Genomic DNA, 23,501 nt, shown 5'->3' on the forward strand with positions numbered 1-23,501 from the left:
TCACTAATATATATATTCTTGTAAAGTAGAAATTTTACTCCTTTGGTATATCCAAACAATTGCAAGAACCCTTTAACAATAAATAAATATAAGTTATATATTATTTAGCATGCAAAAAATAATCAATATTAAGTAGTTTATATCTTTTTAGTAGATAGATTTTAAATGTTATCTATTACAATTTTTTTCTTATAATGTTAAAGTTTCCATAAATGGTTACATAATTTTAACAAATAGTTATATTTTAAAATATAAAACATTTATAGAATACCTTCAAAAATATTCTATAAATTCCATTATTTTTACACTTTTAAAAAACTAAAGAAAAATTTGACATTACTAGTTTAAAAAATATTAAACTTTTACTGAAATGCTTTTTTTGTAGGAACAATCTTCAAACATTTATAACAATGTATTGAATAAATCAAATAATAAATATCAAGTTAATTATTATTTATTTTATCAAATTTAAAAGAATGCTTTAGAATATTTTTAATAAAAATGATAACATTTTATGTTTTATCATTATTATTGTGATATATTTGTGAAAGATGGCCGTTAGACAAGTTGAAAAAATATTTCAGTAAATATTTATGATTATAACCAACAATGTCAAATTTTTGTTTGGTCTATAATTTTTGCATTCTAAAAAATGATGTGTTTAAAATTTCAGGAGACATAAGATACCCTCAATCTATTATATAAAAAAACTTACTGAAAACCAACCTCAAAACTTACAATTATTAGGAACTTAAGGCAATCTTTCCGTTAAAACATTAAGATTTTTACCTTTTCTATGGTCTTGTCTATTGAATACAGGTTTGTACAGATGATGCAAAATAAAGGAAAAAAAAAAGATAGTTATTTTCATACACTGGAAATCGAAATTAATAAAGTATGCTGAATAACGGATGTGAAATATTAGACAGAAATATACTTTCCTTGATTTTTATCTAATCTCTGAACTACACCAGAAATCTTATAAATGAAATTTGACTTCATGCCATCACTATCAATTCATATGTATAAATTCTAGAATAAACTGATGTAATCGAGGCAGAANATAATAAAATAAATATATAATATAATTTAGTAGTACTTTCCTCTATTCACAGTATCAATTTTTTAACAACATAAAAATAAATTATAAATTTGCATGATGAGCAATAGCAATTTGCATTTAGATAAAAACTACCTTCAAAATATAGTTTACTAATAAAAGAAATTTACAAAATGTAATTTAAGCATAGACTATCATCCGAATAAATGGAAACTAAGAATAAATTTCTATTAAATTGCTGGATTCTTCAGGCTATATTGAAACTATTAATTAATTATTAGAAATAGTTACACACAGTCTTGTGTTAGACAAATATTGTTTAAACAATGAAGCCCTGAGGAACATATAGGCTAACCCCCAGAATCACGTCTCTGAAGTAACAGAGTTTTAACATTCAAAAAAGTCCTAAAATCATATGAACAGTTGTGTATTAATATTTTTGCTCTCCAAACATTGCTTGTAGATGTGACTATCATTTCATCATTTTGGGATTATTCATTTTAGCAATTTTTTTTTCAAACATTCAAATTCAATTATCTCAGAAATGTGATTACAAGGGTTAGCACTATAGGTCCCTGAGAGCTTCAATTAATTAGTAGCCTCAATATAATCTGAAATATCTAGCAGTTCTTTCATTGATTAATAATTGGCCATGATGATTGTTTATGCATAAAAATAAGTGTATTTTCATATCTAGACAGTTTAAATTTATCAAATTTTCTGTATATTCTAACAATTTTGTGAAAGCTTTAATAAATGCATAGATCACATGAAAGATATAGTAATCAATATAAAAACTAATTTGATTTTATATATCCATATATTTAAAATATACAGTACTGAATACTTTTATTAATAAAAAATAATATGTAGATGTTTAGATATTGACAACTTCCTTTTTAAGTAAAAATTTGATAAGACTTATTTATTCTATAAATAATTTTTAAAAATTTATATAGGGTGATTCAAAAAGTCTTAGACAAACTTTAAAGGTACATCAGGAATACAAAAGCAAACCATTTTTACCTAGGAACATATAGCTGCAAATGCCACCTAGAGTTACTAGAAGTATACAAAGAATCACACAGAAAGGAATACATGTAAAGTACACAATATGTTTATTAGAACACAGGTATCCCTTGATTAACACAGTTAATCATTTGATGCTATCACATATATCAAAATAGTGTTAATCAAATACAGAAGTACTTTGGTTCTTGATCAAACAATCACCCACTAAAACAAATTTTTGGTTAACAACAAATATTTTTATTTTAATAAATAAAAATAGAAAATTTACCAACACCTTTTTTTTTTGCTGAGAAAAACATATCTACATTAAGTAAAGACAGCTGTTAAAGCAGTGTTAATTAAAATTTCTTTCACATATAAAAAAGATTGCCGCAATTAATTTCACTTCATTAATCAAATCCTGTGTTAAGCAAGGGATACCTGAATTAAGGTGGTGTTTGCAGCTATATGTTCCTAGGTAAAAAATAATTTGTTTTTGTATTCCTGACCTACCTTTAAAGTTTGTCTAAGCACTTTTGAATCACCTTGTATATCAACTTATTAAGGTGATAACATAAATAAATTTTTATATAAATGTTCAAGTTAATATATTACATTATAATATGTGAAATAGTTTACAAATAGTTACATAAATAAAAGCTGATCTAAAACTATTAGCATTCCTACTTACATAATTCAGTTAAGAGTTGTGTTTGAAATTTTTATAATAGTTTTGATTTTTGTAAATGCCTCAAAATTTACAGATCATTACATTACAAAAAGAAACAGTATTTTGCAGAGCAAGCTCAATAAATATAATTAATATTTAGGTTATTATATCTATCGAAAAAAGTAAAGCAATTTGATTTACCTGGAACAGTTACAGTTGGAGATTCTGACATTCCAGGCATTGGTTGATAATCATGTGGTCGTCGAATTTTCAAACTCTGTCCTTTAAAATTAATACCATCAAATGCCATTGCCTGAGTTGTTTCATCAATTGATCTGAACTAAAGGGATAAACATTAACAAAAATAAAATAAAATAAAATGTTTTTATTTATTTATGCTTAACATATTTTAAAAATTCAAAAATTACTGTACATATAATTTTATTATAGAAATTTTACTTTTGTAATTTAATACAATAGAACCATGTAAACTTGACTTAGACTGTGTTCATACAGCAGACAACAACTAAATCCAATGTTTTTATTGTTTGTCTTTGTGATGAACAGTAATTGTCTGTGTGAAGAGTAATGAAAATCACATTTGAGAAATAAAGAACATTGAAGAGTTCATAATGGAACCTAAAACTGATCTGACAACAGAAGAACTCCAAGAACACCAACATTCCAAATGCTATTGTCAAACTTCTAGGCTTACAGGAAAGTTCCACTAAACGTCTGATGTACATGTTTTCGCGTTTAAAACTTTGGTCTCAACCTCACTACTGTTTAAGCCAACTTCAAATTTAAGCTGCAGCAGGAGTTTAAAATTGAAAATAATAATAAAAAATAAAAATGATTTTATATATATCTAAATATATAAAATTACTTGTCCTGACTGATTGATTCATCATTGCCCAGGGCAAACTGCTGAACCTAGAGGTGAAATTTGGTACACAGTTAGGGTATGCCATGGAAATGCACACTAAGAAGGGATTTTTCGAAATTCCCCAGCAGGGGCAGAGGGAGAGCATTAAGGTATAACTGGAAGAACGGCTTCTACTGTACTATTTTAGATGCAATTTTTTGTTTTTAACTGTTTAGTCTTCATTGAGTACTTAGGTGTATTTTCAGATATTGTTATAAATATTTTTATATATTTTGATTTTTTAACCAAATGTTCAAACTGTTTTAAACTCAAATTTGTTATTGCATATTGGTTCGATTATAGAACAATTGTAAACATTCCAGAAAATTGATCAAATTGAAAATAGTTTGTTTGATTCTCGGCAATTCTCATCATTCTCAGCGGTAGGTGTTATATCATCAATTGCATGGTATAACCTTTCCTTCATGGCTCTTCAACAACATACATTGTTTTTGTCAATCATAAATCTTTTACTGGCTGTGCAATTTCCAATTTCTTTGATGCACAATATAACTTTTCTTTTGACTACAGCATCATATGTAAAACATTTTTCCATTGTTAGTAAGTATGAATAATAATAAAATTTTAAATTTGATTCTACACAGCTGCTATCAAACAGCAACTGCATTACATCAGAAAAATGTGAATGGGGAACCACCAAGTAAACTACTATCAACAATTGTAATACTCTGCATATGCACAGAGTGTAAAGCAAAGACCCAATTGTTGAGGAGTAAAAAATTGGCAGAAATAAAAAGTTAAAATATTCACTTTGAATTTAAGCTGCACCCTAATTTTATGTCTTAACACTCAAAATAAAAAGTGCGGCTTAAATTTGAAGTAATGAGGTATCATTATTACAGAGTCCTGTCCTGTGTATGCCACCTTAAAAAAAAAGTCAATTTTAATGATTTTAATCAAGTTTTTAAACATGAGTCATAAGACGGCTAAATCCAAAATTTAAAAAAATTTATTCAAAGTATTAGAACTTTATAGTGGTCTTCATACAAAATAAAGGAGACAAAACTGAATACAACACAAGCCAAATAACTACTGGATTAAATTTGGCTATATTACCTCTACTATTAATAATTAAATTGGCCTAAAGGTAGGCATTAGACATTATCTCTTATTACATTTATTAATAGTAGTGATAACATTTCCCAATTTAATCCAGTAATCATATGGCTTTAATATAACTATAAGGCTTAAAGATTTTTATATATGTATATACACCATTCCAAAGTAAAGCAATAGCCAGCTGAATGCCTTTACAGGTGATTATAGGGGACTGTCATCCCAGTCAGCACCTTGCGTAACTAGTATGACTATATCTAAATTAAATGTCTGGAAATGAAGGACCAGATAGAAGTCCAAGTAATGTAAACGGCAATGCATCTGCACAGTATGATATAGTTGTGGGTTCAAGTCCCATTCTGGGTCAATTCTTCTAGAATTTTCTAAATTATTTAATAAAATATTAATTTAATTATAATTATTAAATTTAATAAGAGATGGTACCTAACACCTACTTCCAAATTACTCAGTATTTAATTATTGATAGTAGTGGTAATGTAGCCTGAATTAATCTGGCAATTATTTGGCTTTAATATAACTATTAGAGATGTTTATATATGTACAGTGTACAGTACTAGGTTTATTTTTGAACTTATGTTTTTAACTACAGTGATTGACATATTCTAATAATACTTTTAACAATTTCCAATATAAAATGTTAGTTCTTAGTAATTATTATTTTAGAACAACATAGAACATTGACAAATAGTTATAAATCTCTTCTAGATAAATAGGTGATATAAAGAAAGATTTGGAAATTTTTCTCATTTTATACATTAACCTATCAGTGATAGTTATACCTGGCATTATCAATCTCAGTGATTCTTGATGCATGTTCAAGATTTTGAACTAAATTATCAAAATATTATCTGTACACAAAAATATTTTGATTTTGACTGTTACTGTAATTTCATCTATTCAATTTAATAAAATATATACTTAAAACTGAAACTAATTAGACTAGTATATCTAAACATCAAAACTGTTTTAAATAAAAACTATAACTTAAAAAGTAGACACAAGGAATGCCAAATCTGTCTGCTAGTGAGTTATATAAGAATTTAATCTATTCATGAAGTTATAAATATATATAAAATATAAAATCACTTATCGTAATATATAAAATTAAAAACATTACTTTTGTAAAACAAAATAATCTATAAATAACTGAATTTTAATAATAATAAAATAATAACAGATAAAAATTTTTAAATCTTTGTATCAAATTTAATAAATGACAATTACCTCCAGAAAAGCAAAATTTTTATCTAAATTGATCTGACATGCTAAAACTGGATTTCCTGGTGCTTGAGAAAATCCACAAGCATGCATTTGTGTATTGAAAAAGTCCATCATTTCTTCCTACAAAAATAAATATAGTATAAAAATCTATAATAGCTGAAACATATATAAATTAAAAACAACATACCATGCATACAAAATTTCCAGCAAGTAATACATATTATTTGCTGAAAATTTTGTATGCATGATATGTTGTTTTTAATTTAAATATATTAATTTAATTTTTTTATTATTTATGCTGGAAAATTAAAACTAAAAATTTTTTTATACAAACCAATATATATTATGACAAATAAAAAAATCCATCAAATATAAATTAAAATAAATTTATTTTAACTAATATTGGGATGATTCATAAATAAGTTCTTTTAGAGGGTAGGTGTAAATGACTGTCAAATACTTGCCAGATGTTATGGATACGTTCGTAAAGTCGAACGAGTTAAATGAGAATGACGTCATCGTTATTCTTATTTCGTTAGACTTTTCGAACGATTCGTTTAGAACTAAATGGCTGTTTCTAAAATCGAAGATACAAATGTTGCTAGTACAGCCTTATCCGAAATATTTTTCTTAGATTGCTTCGGGTGGACAGTTACTCCAATCATTTCATCTTTTAATTCACAATTTAAACCCTCGAGTAGATTTAGAAACATCGATATCGTCGGGCGCCATTTTCTTAACGAAGTAAACCAACTCTTTCCTTCGTGAACTTTGTTAGAGTTTCGTTCGAAACGTCATCACCGCAGAGCATGCACACTGAGCGAGACTACTACTTTTCGAACGATTCGTTACTAACGCGTTTAACTCGTTCGACTTAACGAACGTACCCTATGTTGCTTCAACTGAGTTTTATTAGTGGCTATTAGCAAATAGTCTGTAAATGTAAATTTTAACACTGAAGTGTCAATAATGTATTAAAAAATTGTTTTTGAATTCATTTAAAATGGAACATTTGAAAGTGCATGTATGCCATATCATGTTGTGGGAGTTTAAAATCGGCAATAATGCCACAGAAACAGCAAAACAGATTTGCAATGTCTATGGCAGTGGTGTAATTTCAGTCAAAGCAGTTCAAAAGTGGTTTACAAAATTTCATTCTGGTGATTTGTCGTTAAAAGATGAAGATCAGGCCACTCCTCAGACTTCGATGATGACATTTTAAAGGTTCTGATTGAGCAGAATCCACGACAAACAATGAGAAAGTTAGCAGAGAAGCTGCACACATCCAAATCAACCATCAATTGTCACCTCTAAAAACTAGGAAAAGTAAGCAAGCTGGGAGTTTGGGTTCCACATAACCTCAGTGAACAGAATAAAGCTGACAGAAGGTCGATAGCTGCCTTGCTTTCTTGACAAAAAGAATAATCTTTTTTAGCTAAAATTGTTATGGGAGATGAAAAGTGGATCACATACAAAAATGCCATTTGAAAAAGGCAAATAGTTGACAAAGATGATCAGCCACAATCGGACCCTAAGCACAGTGTGCATGGAAGAAAAATTTTGTTATGTGTATGGTGGAATCATCGAAAAATTATCCATTTTGAGCTGTTGCCATAAATGAAACTGTTACTGCAAATGTATACATATAACAGTTATAGCAACTTTGGCTAAAACTTCAAGAAAAGCATCCTGCACTTGTTAACATAAAAAAAGATCACCTTATTGCATGATAATGCAAGGCCACACACAGTGCAGATTACACAGGAAAAAATTTTGGAGTTTGGTGGTCTGTTTTACCTCATCCACCAAATTCACTAAACCTGCCACCAACAGATTTCAATCTTTTCCGAGCACTGCAGAATGCTTTACAAGGACAATGCTTCCAAAAGGATGACCAGGTTCAGGAGTTCATCCAAGAGTTTTTTGATTCAAAACCACCAGAATTTTATGCAATGGGGAATTGATAACTTGCCCGAAAAATTGCAAGAAGTCATTTATAATGACAGTGAATATGTATTAGATTAAAGTCTACTGTTGTACATTTTATTGGTAAATAAATTTCATTTTAGAAAACAGAACTGATTTATGACTCAAACCAATAATTAAGATATAGGCATGTAAAAAATAAATTTAATGACTTCTGATCAGATTGATTGTTAAACACACAACAACAATAATAAATAAATGTAATTATTTATTTGAAAAATAAAGTTATTAACTACAACATACCTCAGAACAACCAAAAGGAATGTTCCCAACATAAAGCCGACGAGCCTGCCTTGTAATTGTACTTCCTACAATAGGAACAGGCGCAGCACCCGGTGCTGCCAATAATGTTGCAGGAATCTGACCAGCAGCTAAATTATTTTAAAATTTATTTAATAAATATATTTGTATTAGATATATTTTAAATCTATTAAAAAGGATTAAGAAAAACTATTCTTAACTTTTTGTATTTACCAAAGTTGGGCTATTTAAAATTATGTAAATTTTGATAAAACTCTGATAAAAATTGTAGTTATCCTCTTCACTTTTTAACTTTTCATTCGATGTGAATGTTAAAATAACCATAAACCAGTATTCAAAAACTTTAAAACCATTACTTTATGCTATGTTCTTTATTTTTCTCATAAATAGATTTTGATCTTTTGATCCTAATCAGTATGTTATTAAACATTGTAGGACACAGTTTTGCCTATTAGGAAGTTGGGAACAAATATATTGTATTTTAAAAGATTTTTAAGAAATAAACAAAAACAAAAACACTGAGTTTGGCGTTATATGCGTTTTATTATCGCTAGTACTTTCGACGAGCTTATTGTCGTCGTCCTCAGGCGATTTAGACAAAAAATAATCGAACACAAAATAGAACGCGTAATATAAATTGAAATTGTGCTAAAGCCGTTAAGAACACGTAGAAAGGACACTTGCAACACCCCTACCCTTGAGCTGCCCAGTGTATGGGTCACGTTGTATAAGCGATTAAGCGAGTACTCGTAGTCTCTAGAATGCATGCAGCGAGAGCATAGCTCTGCGCATGCGCCAGCTCGCACTTCACGGAGCTATCTGCTCGTTCGGCTTTCGAATTATGTTTAAATTTCTACGTGTTCTTAACGGCTTTAGCACAATTTCAATTTATATTACGCGTTCTATTTTGTGTTCGATTATTTTTTGTCTAAATCGCCTGAGGACGACGACAATAAGCTCGTCGAAAGTACTAGCGATAATAAAACGCATATAACGCCGAACTCAGTGTTTTTGTTTTTGTTTATTAATTAATTTTGGCGTGTTAGTCAACATATTGTTTACTAAAAGATTTTTAAGAGATGATTATGTGCCTAGAACATTGAGACTGTCAAGAAATATTACAAAGGTAATACAAAAGCATGATGCTAAAAAATAGAAAAAGATATAGTAAGATCAGCTATTAGATATAAACTTAAGAAGACACAATTAATAAGAATGAGGATTAAAAAATTAAATTTAAAAATAAATAATTTTCAGATAGACAAAATAAAAGAGAATACATACAAAAAAAAAAACAACAAAAGTTAAAATAATTATTTGAATATCCTACAAAAGATGAAAAAAATAAATGGGGAAATAATATAATCTTAAATACAGAAATAAATATTCCATTGCAGATAAAGAAAATAATAATAAAAGGACAAGATTTTTGTAATCCAATAAATAAACCAGCATTATCCATGATTAATACTAAAAAAGAAATGTTTTTGCAAGTACTTTTGACCTTTTCAAAAACGTCTTCATCAGGCAAATGACAAAAGAACATTGTTTGAACGTTGTTATAAAATTTTAAATTTTTAACATTGGCTCATTCTGTATAAACTAGCAGCAGTAATAGTAACAAAGGTAGAAAAATTATTTCAAGATATTAAGATCAAAAGTGAAGACAAAGCAATTTTTAAAAATTAAATTATTAAAAACTTAAGTAGGTTAAAACAATAAAAACACAGCAACATAAAAATAAAAAATATGATTATTTAAATGAAAAAAAATAGTTAATAAGTTTTTAATAAATAATGATTTATCTATAATTCAAGCAGATAAAACAAAACAACTAGTGTTGGTCACTAATCAATGGTTACAACAGAAGAAAGAAGTAGTTATAGAAACTGGAAACTATGAAAAGTGGGAAAAAAATCCAACATTAAAAAGAAGCCGAAAAAGAATATTACAAAACTTTATAAAGAAGAACTTATAATGAAAAATGTGAAAAGCAAGATTTTGGACATTAATATTAAAATACCAATTCTAAAATTAAGAAGTAAAAGACACAAAATAGGAGATAGTGTGACCTTTAGTAGATAGTAAACTAGGCTGTTTATATAATCTAAAAAAAAGATTTAAAAATTAATGTACTAAGTAGGCTGGAACATTAGAAATATAGTATTCAAAATACAGACATGTTAATTAATAAATTAAGATATTAATAATGAAAAAACTGGCAATTATAGGACTAGATATTAGTTCCATGTATCCATCAATAACAAGAGAATTTATTTATGAAACATTAAAAAAAGAAGAAATAATAAAAGAATAGAAAATAGAATTAGTAAAATTTGTATTTGAAAACAACTACTTCCAATATGGCAAAGAGAAATTCTGTATGCAGACAGATAGAATTAACATGGGCAGTGAAATTGGACCAAAGCTAGCTGAAATAATTATGATATCAACTGATGAAGAAATAAATAAAATTAAAGGTATTACTCATTATTTCCATCGATATATTAATATTATACGATAAGGAAAAATTAAAAACATAGAAATATTAGAAAAACAAATTAATAATATAAATTCTTGAAATCAAGTAGTTGTTCAGAAGAATTTTTCACTGAATATACAGTAAGGGATGTATTATAGATTCCAGGGAAACCGAGCAGTTTTTACTATAGCTTATAGTGACTGTAAATAAAAATGTTCAGTTCCCTTTTGAGCATGCACATGCACTGTGCAATAAATGAATTGGATGGAACATAACACCTAGGTAACAAAAGTGAACAGTCATTGCACATGTGTGTGGTCATGCGTAATAAATGGATTGAACAAAGCATGCGCATGCACATGCGCAATGAATGGATTGAACAGATCATAATCTCAAATATATAATGTCTGATAGACACACAAAAGTCCTAACATAAGTACAGTACTTCACTACTATAATGGAGCATGTTAAAAAACACTTATAGAAAATATTTACTTAATGATTATCCTAAGATTATTCTTAAAAAATGGCAGGATGAATATGAAAAAATAGATATTATGTGAAAAATAAAAAAACTGGATAAATTTTATAAAATTCCATATATTAAAGGACTGTTTGAAAAACAAAAAGAAAAATTTAAACAAGTAAGACATCAATTGAACCACTCACTTGCCAAATCAATTAACTCCATAAAACAAAAAGTGTAAAAACTGATAATATAAATTTTTTTTCAAAATTCCTTTTAAATTTAAATAAACATTGTAGAATGAATCTTTATATACCATTATATTAAAGCATAGCTTTAATGTAATGATATATAAAATTAGTTACGTGAAAAATGTAAAAGTAATAATAATTATATTAAGGATTTACAAATGAAGTTAATCAATTTTGGCCTGTGAACGACCAATTAATACCTATATTAACCAATAAACTAAAATTTACAGGCAGGAAAAAGTAAAAGCAAAATAAAGAAGAAAAAATAATAAAGGAATTTATATAGAAGAAACAGGTATACAACTTAAGACTAGAGTTAAAGAACATTTAACAGCATTACAACTACATCATTGATTACTTTGGATAGAACATCAAAAGAAATGTCAATGTATAATAGATCAAAATAATATTAAAATAATATCATTTGAGAGAAATAATTAAAAAAAAAAGGAAAATAAGAAAACATTTTGATGTTATAAAAAATTTAAAACATAAAAATGTAAATTTACTAAACTTAAATACAGATATAAATGTGTTGCCAGAATGGTATAAGATTGTAGATGATGCATACAAAGAAACTTGAATGTCATGGGAAAGTTTTGTAAAAGCAACAGTTGTACGTTGTTTAAAAAAATATTATATACCTATCCATTTTTAGTTTTATGATAGTATTTATTGTTTACAGGCAAAAACTATCCTATGATGTGTAATAACATACTGATGAGAATCATAAAATTGAAATGCATTTATGAGAAAAATAAAGAAAATAACACAAAGTAATAGTTTTAAAGTTTTTTTTAATACTGGTTTATGATTGTTTTAACATTCACCTCAGATGAAAAGTTGGGAAAGTGAAAACAATAACCATAAATTTTTATCGAAGTTTTATCAAAATTTATAATTTTTAAACATAATTTAAACTGGATACATTTTAATAATAATGATTATCATTATAATAATATTTAGTGTTAAATGAGAAATAACCATTTAATAACTACAATTCTTCTTTGTAATATTATGTTTAATCTTAGTATCACAATACAAAAAATTGCAATGTATTGGAATAACCTAAACATTCAAATTATCTCAAGTATCCAGTTAATAAATAGTTGTTAGGTACTTGTATACATGTACTGTATCTCCTGCATTTAACACAAAGATTATTATTTTAAAATCTGTTATGAAAATTTTACCTTGCATGGCTTTATACTGCAATGGAGTTATGTGTTCAAATCCTGGAGGAGGAATATCCCAATAAAGAGAAGGTTTCCTACGTCGTGATCGCCTCCTATCTCGGCTTCTGCTTCTGCTTCTACTGCTACTCAGAAGGATATTTTAATTAAATTAAATAGTGACATATTTAAAAAATAATAAGTTAATAATACCAAATACAAATAATGCACATTGAATTGGAAAAAAAAGTTAATTTAAATATAATCATGATCATTTAGACCAGGGTTGTCCAACCTTTTTTCCTAATAGGCCAAATTAGAAATTCACATATATTCAGCAGGCCACAAAAGTACCTTATATAAATATATGCCTTTAAAAAGTTCAAACTGTGAATATCAAATTTTAATAACATACTAGCTTACCCGTCACGCATTTCTGCAATCTCAGAAGAAAGGAAATTCAAGCAAACACGTTATGATAAAATTCAATTTACATTTTATCATTTTTATTGAAAAATAATTCTCCATCGGACGAAAATTTACTAACAAATTTATATAATTACATAAAATACTGTATTATTGACAGTAAACAAATTATACTCACACAAAATAAAAATAAATTCAATGTGATTTTTGACATTGCCTTCCTTTTCATAATATTGTCAATATCTGCATTTATGGTACTAGTCTTAGTTCTAAGAATATTAGTTAAATGGGAATCACTCAACCTATTTTTTCAACAGTTTTCATGTTTTTCATGCGCAAAAAGAATTGTTTACAACAGTATGTTATGCATGTGGGCTAGTACAGTTTTCTAGCACCAATTACATTATTACGACATCAACTTGTATCAAGTGAAACGAGAATAATTTTTAACAACATTCTTTACGAAAATAAATGAAAATGTACCTAGAAAATTTAGGATGCAGTGGTCGGCGGATTGGACTTCCCTGGTTTATACGGTCACATTAATGTTGATACTTGATTGTATCAACATTTTTATAATCCTTTTCTTTAGGATTGTATAAAGTGAGATATTTTTCTACTTCAATAATTTAATTTTCCTTTTTAACATACTTTCTACAATTTTTTCTGTCATGTCGTTCCTGATTTTGCTTTACTAATAAACTTTCAAGTTTGGAATAGGTGTAGTAAGAGAAAGTCATGGTTTTAGCCATTTTTGTCAACTTTATTGAATGTTTTTGTCTATTGTTTATTTTTTTATTAGTTTTTTAAAGTGTCAATAAAATATGTAGAAATTCATAAATGTAAAACAGAATTTTGAATATTTCATATTTTACAAAGGCTTTCTGTGAATTGAAAAATTATATTACAAAAATGTAAATTGATTCGTTTTTTGAAACCGTGTNTCACACAAAATAAAAATAAATTCAATGTGATTTTTGACATTGCCTTCCTTTTTTATAATATTGCCAATATCTGCATTTATGGTCCTAGTCATAATTCTAGGAATATTAGTTAAATGAAAATCACTCAACCTATCTCTTTCAGCAGTTTTGATGTTTTTCATGCATGAAAAGAATTGTTTACAACAGTATGTTTTGTATGTGGGGTAGTACAGTTTTCTAGCATCAATTACATCATTATGACATCAAAGTGTATCCAGTGAAATGAGAATAATTTTTACAACATTCTTTACCAAAATAAATGAAAATGTACCTAAAACTTTTAGGGTGCAGTGGGCCACATAAAAATATTAAGTGGGCCGCAATGTGACCCGCGGGCTGGACATCCCTGATTTAGACCAATTCAGAACTTTTTCATAATAATATAACAATACACAGCAACTAAAGATAACTACAAGGTAGAGTAAAATTTAAATGGGAATTGAAATGGCAGTTCATCATTTGATTGTTCTGCATGCTACAGATGAAAATTTAGTATATAATAACATGTTTTGACAAGCTGCATTAAGCAGGCTAACTGAGATACAAGAATACTACTCCAGTAAAAATAGTACAACAGATGGCTGCTTCTGAAATTTAAAAAGATTGAAATTGAAACAACAGATTAACATTAAATTTTGCTGCAAGCTTGATATATCTTGTAGCAAAATTCTAAAAATATGAAGAACTAGCAGTTACCCACGACTTTGCCTGCAGGGGTTTTGCAAGAAAACCCCATTTATATTCAGTATTTCAACCACCATAGTAACTGTTATATAATACCTACCGCTGAGAATTGCTGAGAATCAAACAAATTGTTTTCAATTTGATCAATTTCTGGAACATTTACAATTGTTCTATAATCAAACCAATATGCAATAACAAATTCGACTTTAAAACAGTTCGAACATTTGGTTAAAAAATTTAAATATATAAAAATATTTATAACAATGTCTGAAATGTTATCAATTTAATACACCTAAGAACTCAATGAAGACTAAATGTAGTTAAAAACAAAAAATCGCATCTAAAATAGTACAGTAGAAGCCATTCTTCAGATNAAATATATAAAAATATTTATAACAATGTCTGAAATGTTATCAATTTAATACACCTAAGAACTCAATGAAGACTAAATGTAGTTAAAAACAAAAAATCGCATCTAAAATAGTACAGTAGAAACTGTTCTTCAGGTTAAGCCTTAATCCTCTCTCTCCCCCCCATGGGGGGATTTCCAAATATCCCTTCTTAGTGTGCATTTTCATGACATACCCTAACCCTGTGTATAAAATTTCACCTCTAGGTTCAGCAGTTTGCTCTGGGCGATGATGAATCAATCAAGACAAGTAATTTTATATATTTAGATAAATCTATGATGAAGACTACAAAAAAATTCAATGATGATACAAAAGATGTGAAAGATGACCAACATCCAAGAAAATCTAGCAATGACAAGAAATGAAGAAATCAGTGTTACAATAGCTTCCGGCAAGACCATCAGCAATCAGCAGACAATTTGATTTACACCAAGGATCACTAATATGGGTCCACAAACAAGATCCACCATGACAATCAAGCTACAATGCATATGTGTTGTATATCAAGTTTTCAAATTCCAACATTATCAGATCAAGATTTCTATGCTGTCACAGACTCCTCCACTGATCTGGTTTCAGCAAATCACTTGATCACTTGCTAAAGGAGCATCTGAAGTCATTTTGCACCAGCACAAGAAGTTGACTGAGATAAGCTATCTGACAATGTTCAAAAAACAGGTTTTAAACTGCTTCCAGTCATGGTATGAATATTGATAAAAATATGTAATAAGTTGTCTCATACTTTATTATCAGTGATAACAAATGATTATTATTTCAAAGAAAACATATTTTAATTCATTATATCTATTATGAAAACATTGTTCTTATCCCATTTATTTTTGATTCTTGTGTGTGAGTGTGTATATATAATATATATATACAGAAAAGAATAATAATAAAAAATAATAATTCTCTTTTAAATATCCTTTTTTACATCACCATAAAAATAATACATTTCATTTATTTGAAATAAATTGTAGATGCTACAACAAAAAACTAATTGAATAGTTTCCTTTAATCAACACAAACAATTCCTATATATATATAAAGGAACTGCCATCATTTGAAAATGAATAATTCCAAAAGAATCATTTAGTTTTAGATGACGAATGCTACATTATGATGCTAATAATCTATAAAACAAACTAAATACTTTTTGTATATATCCAAAACCAATAAATAATATTTAATTTCTTATATATAGAATGGTCCAAACTTCAGTTAATCACAGTTTCAGTTGAATTTCAAACTGCTCAAACAAGCTATCAAGAAGTTAAAAAATGCATTAAAGCATTGTAATTTGTGTATTAAACTAGTAGTACTTCATTTTGGAAATTTTTTGTAAAAGTAGAGCCAAACAATTGCCATAATGTATTGGACTTTTTTTCTGCTATTATTAATAATTAAAGTTTTCAGTAATTTGGTATGAGATAGACTTTAGGCACCATAGCTTATTAAATTTAATTAATTATAATAAATTAATATTTTATTAAATAATTTAGAATATCCTGGAAGAAAAGAATCAGCCTGGAGTGGGACTCAAACCCACAATTCCTGCTTACCATGTGGATGCATTGCCAGTTATGTTATCCAGACCCCAAGTGATTCTTTCCTTCAGACATATTTAATTATCAATATAACCATCTATGGTTACTCATGATGCCAACTGAAAATGACTCCTATACCCACATCCTATATAATCATCCATGTAATATATATAATATATTTTTTCTTAACTCTTTCCGCCCTGTGGGCACCAAGAGGGCCTTCTTTTAGCAAGCCCATTATGGATTTGGCCAAGCCCACAATAGGGCAACTGAATGATAAGGGACAGGGGCCAACATATCCAGTTGGACTACCCCTTCGAAAAATTCCTGAGGATTTTTTTGAGCTGTCCGGATTCGATCCTGGGTTCCCCAGTGGTAGGCTGCTACCTTGACCGCTCGGCCATCCAGCCTTCATAATCACCTACTATGGCACTCAGCAGTTATCACTTTACCCCAGCAGGGTGTATATATACAGTCGACCCCCTGTAACACTGTTGATTATTCCATTTTATATGAATTCCATGTCGTACGAGTCACTTAGATTTTACAAATACGTGAGCCATTCACAGCCCAGCACACGTATTTGTAAAATCTAAGTGACTCATACAACATGGAATTCATATAAAATGGAATAATCAACAGTGATATAGGGGGGGTCGACTGTACTACATATATAAACATCTTAAATCCAATGTTATTAATCAAAGCCAAATGATTACCATAATGTATTGGGCTATTTTTCTGTTACTATTAATAATCAAATTTAATAAAATTATTCAAATTAAAATAAATTATATAAGCTATGGGCGTAAGAGTTGACTCAATTGGCATCATGAGTAACTGCAGATGGTTTTATTGATAATTAAATATCTGGAAGTGAAGAATCGCTTGGGATTCGAGTAGCATAACTGGCAATGCATCCAAATGGTAAGCAGGAGTTGCAGGTTCAAGTTCTGTTCCAGACCAATTCTTTTCTTATAGAATATTCTAAATTAGTTAATAAAAATTAAAATTATCTATATAATATATCTTATATATATATATAAGCAAAACACTACTGTATGTTCACAATTGCTGCAAAACTCAGTAGTAATGTTCACATAATTCTAACTTAGATAATGTTGTACATTCCACCCCTATTATGCCATTACTACAACAAGTAGCACATAAGACTTGCCTGTGTGGAGTAGTGTTTTGCTTCTGTATTTTTCCTGCAAGCAATAGAATTGTGCTAGTTATGTATCTATCTCCATTCAGGGAAAAATTGTTTCAAAATGACATGACATTTTTTCTGGTGATGACTTGCAGTGCAAAACTGGAAATTCGTATATAGTTAATCTGGGCCTCCTGCTCTTAAACTTCCTGTATCTGGCCTCGACTTTCATCTATCTTACTCCATTCTTGAGATTAAGAATGAACAGACTGTGGAAATTTATAGATCTACAATTTTTTCAAACTGTAACCCAATAAGTACCTTCCAGTAACCAAGTGGATGAAACCATTAAACTCCAATAGTCGGTCGTGGGTTTACATATTGGTAACAGATTGGCCACCTAAAATTTTCTGGGTTTTCTTCATATCAGTAACACCTAAATAGGGGCCAGCTTTAAATACAAGTCTTCCTAGAATGCATCCTCCTTTGGCAGATTGCTCATGTGTCGTGTTGCCATAACCAAATAAATCAAACCAATCCTATTCATTTTTCTATAAACACAATATTTACAAGGACATACTTCCCACATAGTTTATACAATCTGTTTTGAAAATATAAACACTTTATTACCACATAAAAGCAATTATTCTCACATTTTTACAAAATTTGTTTTATTTAAACAAGTTTTATGTGAAGTCTTTCGGAAGTTAAGGTTAGCAATTTCTCTCATGTGTGTGGCCATCACAACCTATCCAACAAAAATAACTTCAAATATTAATAGTAGGTAGGGTATTAAATATTAGGTATTAATTGTCATCATTGACTGTCCTCTCTTCCAAGAAGAGGTCAACTACTATTTTTGGTTGGATTACTTCAATCCCCTTCTGCAACAGTCCCAAATTTCTATTGGACCAACGGTATGGTGGCATTCGAATAGGAAAATTGCATAATACAAGGTTACCTGCCAGCAAAAAATATGTTTAAAGTGGTTTTCAGTTGTCAAGCTTAAATATTTGGTCTGTTTTTTTTTTCTTTCTTTCTTTTTTTGAGAAATTTGATACATTGGCAGACTATCATTTGATATTTGGCTGTGAATGATACAGTTTCTTAACAGTTAACATTATGTACATTATTGTATTTTTGATTCCTGTCTACTTGACCAATGAAATTCTGCCATTTCATTCCATCCGAGTATCATGACAAACACGACAATGGTAGGCTGAAATAACCAAGCTTTTTATATAGTTTTCACTTTAATGTTTGTTATATTATAGTATAGTAGAGCGTCGATTATCCGAATCAATTGGGGACTGGGGTTGTTCGGGTAACTTAATTTTCGGATAACCGATTATGTACGAAAAAATATATTAACCTATCCCATGTTGAAATTTTTCTCCATTGCGTGTCGCTTCACGTTGAATTTTCGTCGATGTTAAGCCTAACGAAGACTATTCTATCGTTAAAAATTATTTTTTTATTTTGTATGAACAAAATAAATATATTGAAAAATATAAAAACAATAAAAAAATTATACTTCAGAAGTTAATTTAGTATCAAAAACGTAACATATTTGAGTAGCCCAAGACATAGCCAAAGATTGCAGTGCCACAGCACTGGTGAAAATTTAAATTTGCCGACTGGAATTCTTTCGGATGATTGACTTTCGGATAATCAACGCTCTACTGTATTTAATTTATATAACTACAAAGGTAATCTTATGTAAGGGTTAATCACACTGAGTGACCAATCTAACACATTTTAAATTCTTTCTTCCTCTACTGTACACACAATTTAAAGAATTTTTAAAATGTGTTAAGATTGGTCAGTTGGTATGATAAACCCTTATGTAAGATAACCTTTTAATTATAAATCAAATACTATAATATAATGTAATAGAAAGGTTAGAAATACAAAATAATCTAATAATCTTAATGCTAGTTCTTATTTTTGCCCAGGCAACACTGGGCTTAATTGCTTGTTTATTATGATTATTAAATTTAATAAGAGATGGCACCTAACGCTTACCCGTAATTCCAAATTACTTAAAATTTTTAATCATTAAATATATATGACTTATCACTTGATAATTTACTCAAGTAACAGTAAACAAGACATTAACCCGAATTATCAGTTTAAAAAACTAAATATTTTATTATACAGCCATCTATTGGGTTGTTCGGAAAGTAATTTCATTTTTTTCCTGTGGAAAAAAAACAATATTTTTATAATAAATAAATATTTTATTGAATTATATATTGACCATTTTGGTCAAATACCTGTTATCGTTTCTGGTAGTAGCATGATTTCATATTCATAAAAGGTTTGATCGTTGCTTACAAAAATCTGATCCACATGATTTTTGACATTGTCATTTCAAGTAAATGTCTTACAGTTAAAAAAAATTTGTATAGACCGGAACAAGTAATAATCTGAGTGTGCTCGATCTGGCAAGTATGGTTGGTGCAATAGCACCCCATCTAAGTTATAACAGTTTCTGACGAGTTACCAAACTTGTGTGAAATTTGACATTATTGTGGTAAAACACTACACCTGTTTTGTTGAGCAATTCTGGCTGCCTTTTCTGTTTGATGATATTACTCAATTTGTTTACTCGATGGCAGTACTCTTTTGAATCAATTGTTAAATTGTCTGGTAAAGCTCAAAAAAAAATTTCCTTAAAATCCCACCAAAGATAGCATCTCTCCTTAAGAACATGTGGAACCCATATATCAAGCTTTGAAACAAAACCAATTTGTTTCAAGTAATCATAAACAGTTCAATTTGACAAATTTAATTTCTTAGTGATTTCACATGTTATTCGGCAGTTTGCTTCAATCAGTACCTTTTATTTTATTTTCATTGGCTTCAACTGGCCATCCAGAATGTGGTGCATCTTCAATATTGAAATTGCCAAAACAAAATTTTGTAAACCAGTTTTGACACTGTTGTTCTGTCAATACATCTTCTCCATACACATCACGCAATTTTTTTCTTGCTTGAACAGCATTCTTACCTTTTCGGTAATAAAAGAGCAAAATATGCCGAAAATGCTGCTTTCCATCTTACATATTTGATGGGACACAAAAAATAAACAAAATTTTTTACAAGTAAGCCTTAAAATGCTAGCTGTCAAAATATATAATGATAATACGGTTTAGAATAAAATTGGTGGGAAAAATACGAGCAATCCATCTAGAGGTAAAAAAAAAAAACAAACTTTTGAAATTACTTTCCAAACAACTTAATAGCTTATTAAATTAAAAGGTTAATTTATATCACAGTATCTACTGAATGTAATAAGAAATTTGTAAATAATTTCATAGTTTGCAAATATATAAGCAAGGTGTGGTGTAAAGATTGGATAATCTGTTACCCGAGGATAGGGGACATCATGACGGTTCAGAAAATTAAACATTGTCAGGAGTAAAGATGAATAGCAATAGGAAAAGTAAAGTTTTTGAATTGAATTCTAGAATGAAATTCCAAAATCACACGGGAGCATGATAAGTTTTAATCCATTTCCATGTGAAAACAGATGATTATTTGGAAATCAGAATTTGAAGAAACTCTTAAGTGTAATTGACAGAGAGTGGATTCGATTGTTAAGAATTGGCAAAAAAAGGTTCTCATTTGTCCAGCTTTACATGAACAAATTATGTTGTCGATTTTACAAGATTTTTCCTTAAAGTTTAAAATGCCAGTAATTTTTGCAAGACAATGTGTGTATTTACGTTCATTTGATATTTTACTTGTGATTAAACAAAATAAAATTAGAATTGTATTAATAAATCAAATTTTCTTTTTTTTTATCCTTAAAGTCACACCTTGTTTTTTTGCGAGGTTGTCTTATATGCGAGTAAATACGATATTTGTGAACTATGAAATTATTTACAAATTATTTAATATGTATATACAGTATAATTCACATAAGATCTTAAAATTTAGTAGTAATAAAAATCATTAAAAATATATGTAAAGTTGGATTCATACAATCTGGAAAATATAGCTCAATGAGATGCAAATAGTTTAAGTGAAAATATGCTTGCCTAGCTTAAATATTGTAAATCTGAGTTTCAATGCAAAATTTTTTTCACACAACTCTAAATTAGTTAAAAATTATAATAGTTAAAATAATTATCAGCATACAATAATGACATAGCAATTATGAACGATTCTAAACATAAATAAATTAGCTAAAATAGAAGTAACCTAAAATGTATAATCCAATAATTTAGCATTTATTAATTACCAATGAGACTGTTTTGAAAATTAATAAATTTTATTATTGTTCCTTTTCATTCATTTAAAGGCTTTAAGATTAATGATTATTTGTTTAGTCACATATTTATTAAAATAATATATAAATATTTTTAGTTTTATAATGTAAATCAATTTCATAGATTTAAAATATTTAAAAATTAATAATAATAAACAATTTAATTATTTCTTAAGAATTTAATCAACACCCACGCTTTCCTTTTATCCCTCGAACGAGAACGAGATCGTCTCAATCTTCTATCTCTACTTCTTGAACGTGACTGAGATCTTGATCGACTTCTTTTTCTATCTCCACGACGTCTATCTCTACTTCTATCTTTATCTAAAAAACATAAATAAAATTTTTAAATTATTAAAATATAAGAACAACTATACTATCTAAAATCAAAACTACAAAAAAAAAAAAAATAACATTTTTGTCTGAAATAAAATGGCAGTGCTAATTTTGATATTAAATTTACTGCTGGAGTTACAAAGTGCTCTGTTTGTTCTGTTACTTATTCTCTGATTAGGTCTTATTTATTCAGTACTGATTCATATTGCAGTTATACGAATCAAGTATATTAATAATAATAATAATAATTCTTTCTTGCATAGACATCATACCATATATACTACGAAAACTCTCAAACCATTAAGGTTTTACTTCACAATAGCACATACATAACACTACAGAAGGCTGCCATACTAAACATATCACATAATTAGGAAATTCTTAAACACACACATTTATACAAACAGCACATGAACAAAACATTTTTTCTGCAGTTATATCTTGACTTTGCATTAGCACTAGGCACCAGTATGCCAAGGAGGAAATACTCCAACACCACAATGATAATGACAACAATGATAATAATTAGTATTAGCTATACTTATAAAATTGATATTATGTAAAACAATAAACAGTAGGTGCCACTTATAATCACTTTGGGACTAGCATATAAGTATATGCTAGTACAATAACTGATGATAATAACAAAATGATAGCATTATGTGATGAAACCAAGTGATTAGACCACAATTAATTAACGAAAATTCTAATTTTATTGAATAGTTCATCCAGTGTTACTCACCAGCTTTTTTTTTTACAATACTTCATTAATATGCTCATACTAATAATGTTTTCAAAATTTAACATATTTTTAATGCAAGCCACAACAAAGTACTCACAGAGCTTCTTGCATCAGAGCATTTGTTGAAAGATCTAAACTAACTTATTTTCATGTTGATTTTCTCAATTTCTTCAGATAATTCTCCAGAGCCTTCTTCAATAATTTGGCACATTTCTGATGATATCATCATAGTAGATACCGGAATTTCCTTGTCAATTGCCAACCAGATTTTTAACTTTTGACATACCTTTTAGATTATTACTTATGATTTCCTGTCCAACAGACAACTTCATATTCAAATG

At 28.4% G+C, this 23,501-nt stretch overlaps 1 protein-coding gene across 4 annotated transcripts in view; it reads right to left on the reverse strand.

The window, feature by feature from the left end:
- Positions 1–23,501, reverse strand: part of LOC111640519 (splicing factor U2AF 50 kDa subunit-like) — a 69,674-nt gene that overhangs the window by 36,073 nt on the left and 10,100 nt on the right. For 3 of the 4 annotated variants that reach the window (XM_023386537.1, XM_023386535.1, XM_023386538.1), the window contains 5 exons: positions 22,277–22,406; positions 12,625–12,749; positions 8,215–8,342; positions 5,989–6,105; positions 2,943–3,081 (listed from right to left, as the gene is read on the reverse strand). In XM_023386537.1, coding sequence (XP_023242305.1) covers positions 2,943–3,081; positions 5,989–6,105; positions 8,215–8,342; positions 12,625–12,749; positions 22,277–22,406 — 639 coding nt within the window. The remainder of the gene's footprint in view (positions 1–2,942; positions 3,082–5,988; positions 6,106–8,214; positions 8,343–12,624; positions 12,750–22,276; positions 22,407–23,501) is intronic. The other variant, XM_023386536.1, reaches the window with a different exon arrangement.

Source organism: Centruroides sculpturatus, unplaced genomic scaffold, assembly GCF_000671375.1.
Source record: "Centruroides sculpturatus isolate CEXI.00-Female unplaced genomic scaffold, Cexi_2.0 scaffold1438, whole genome shotgun sequence".
In the NCBI taxonomy this organism is placed as follows: Eukaryota; Metazoa; Arthropoda; class Arachnida; order Scorpiones; family Buthidae; genus Centruroides; species Centruroides sculpturatus.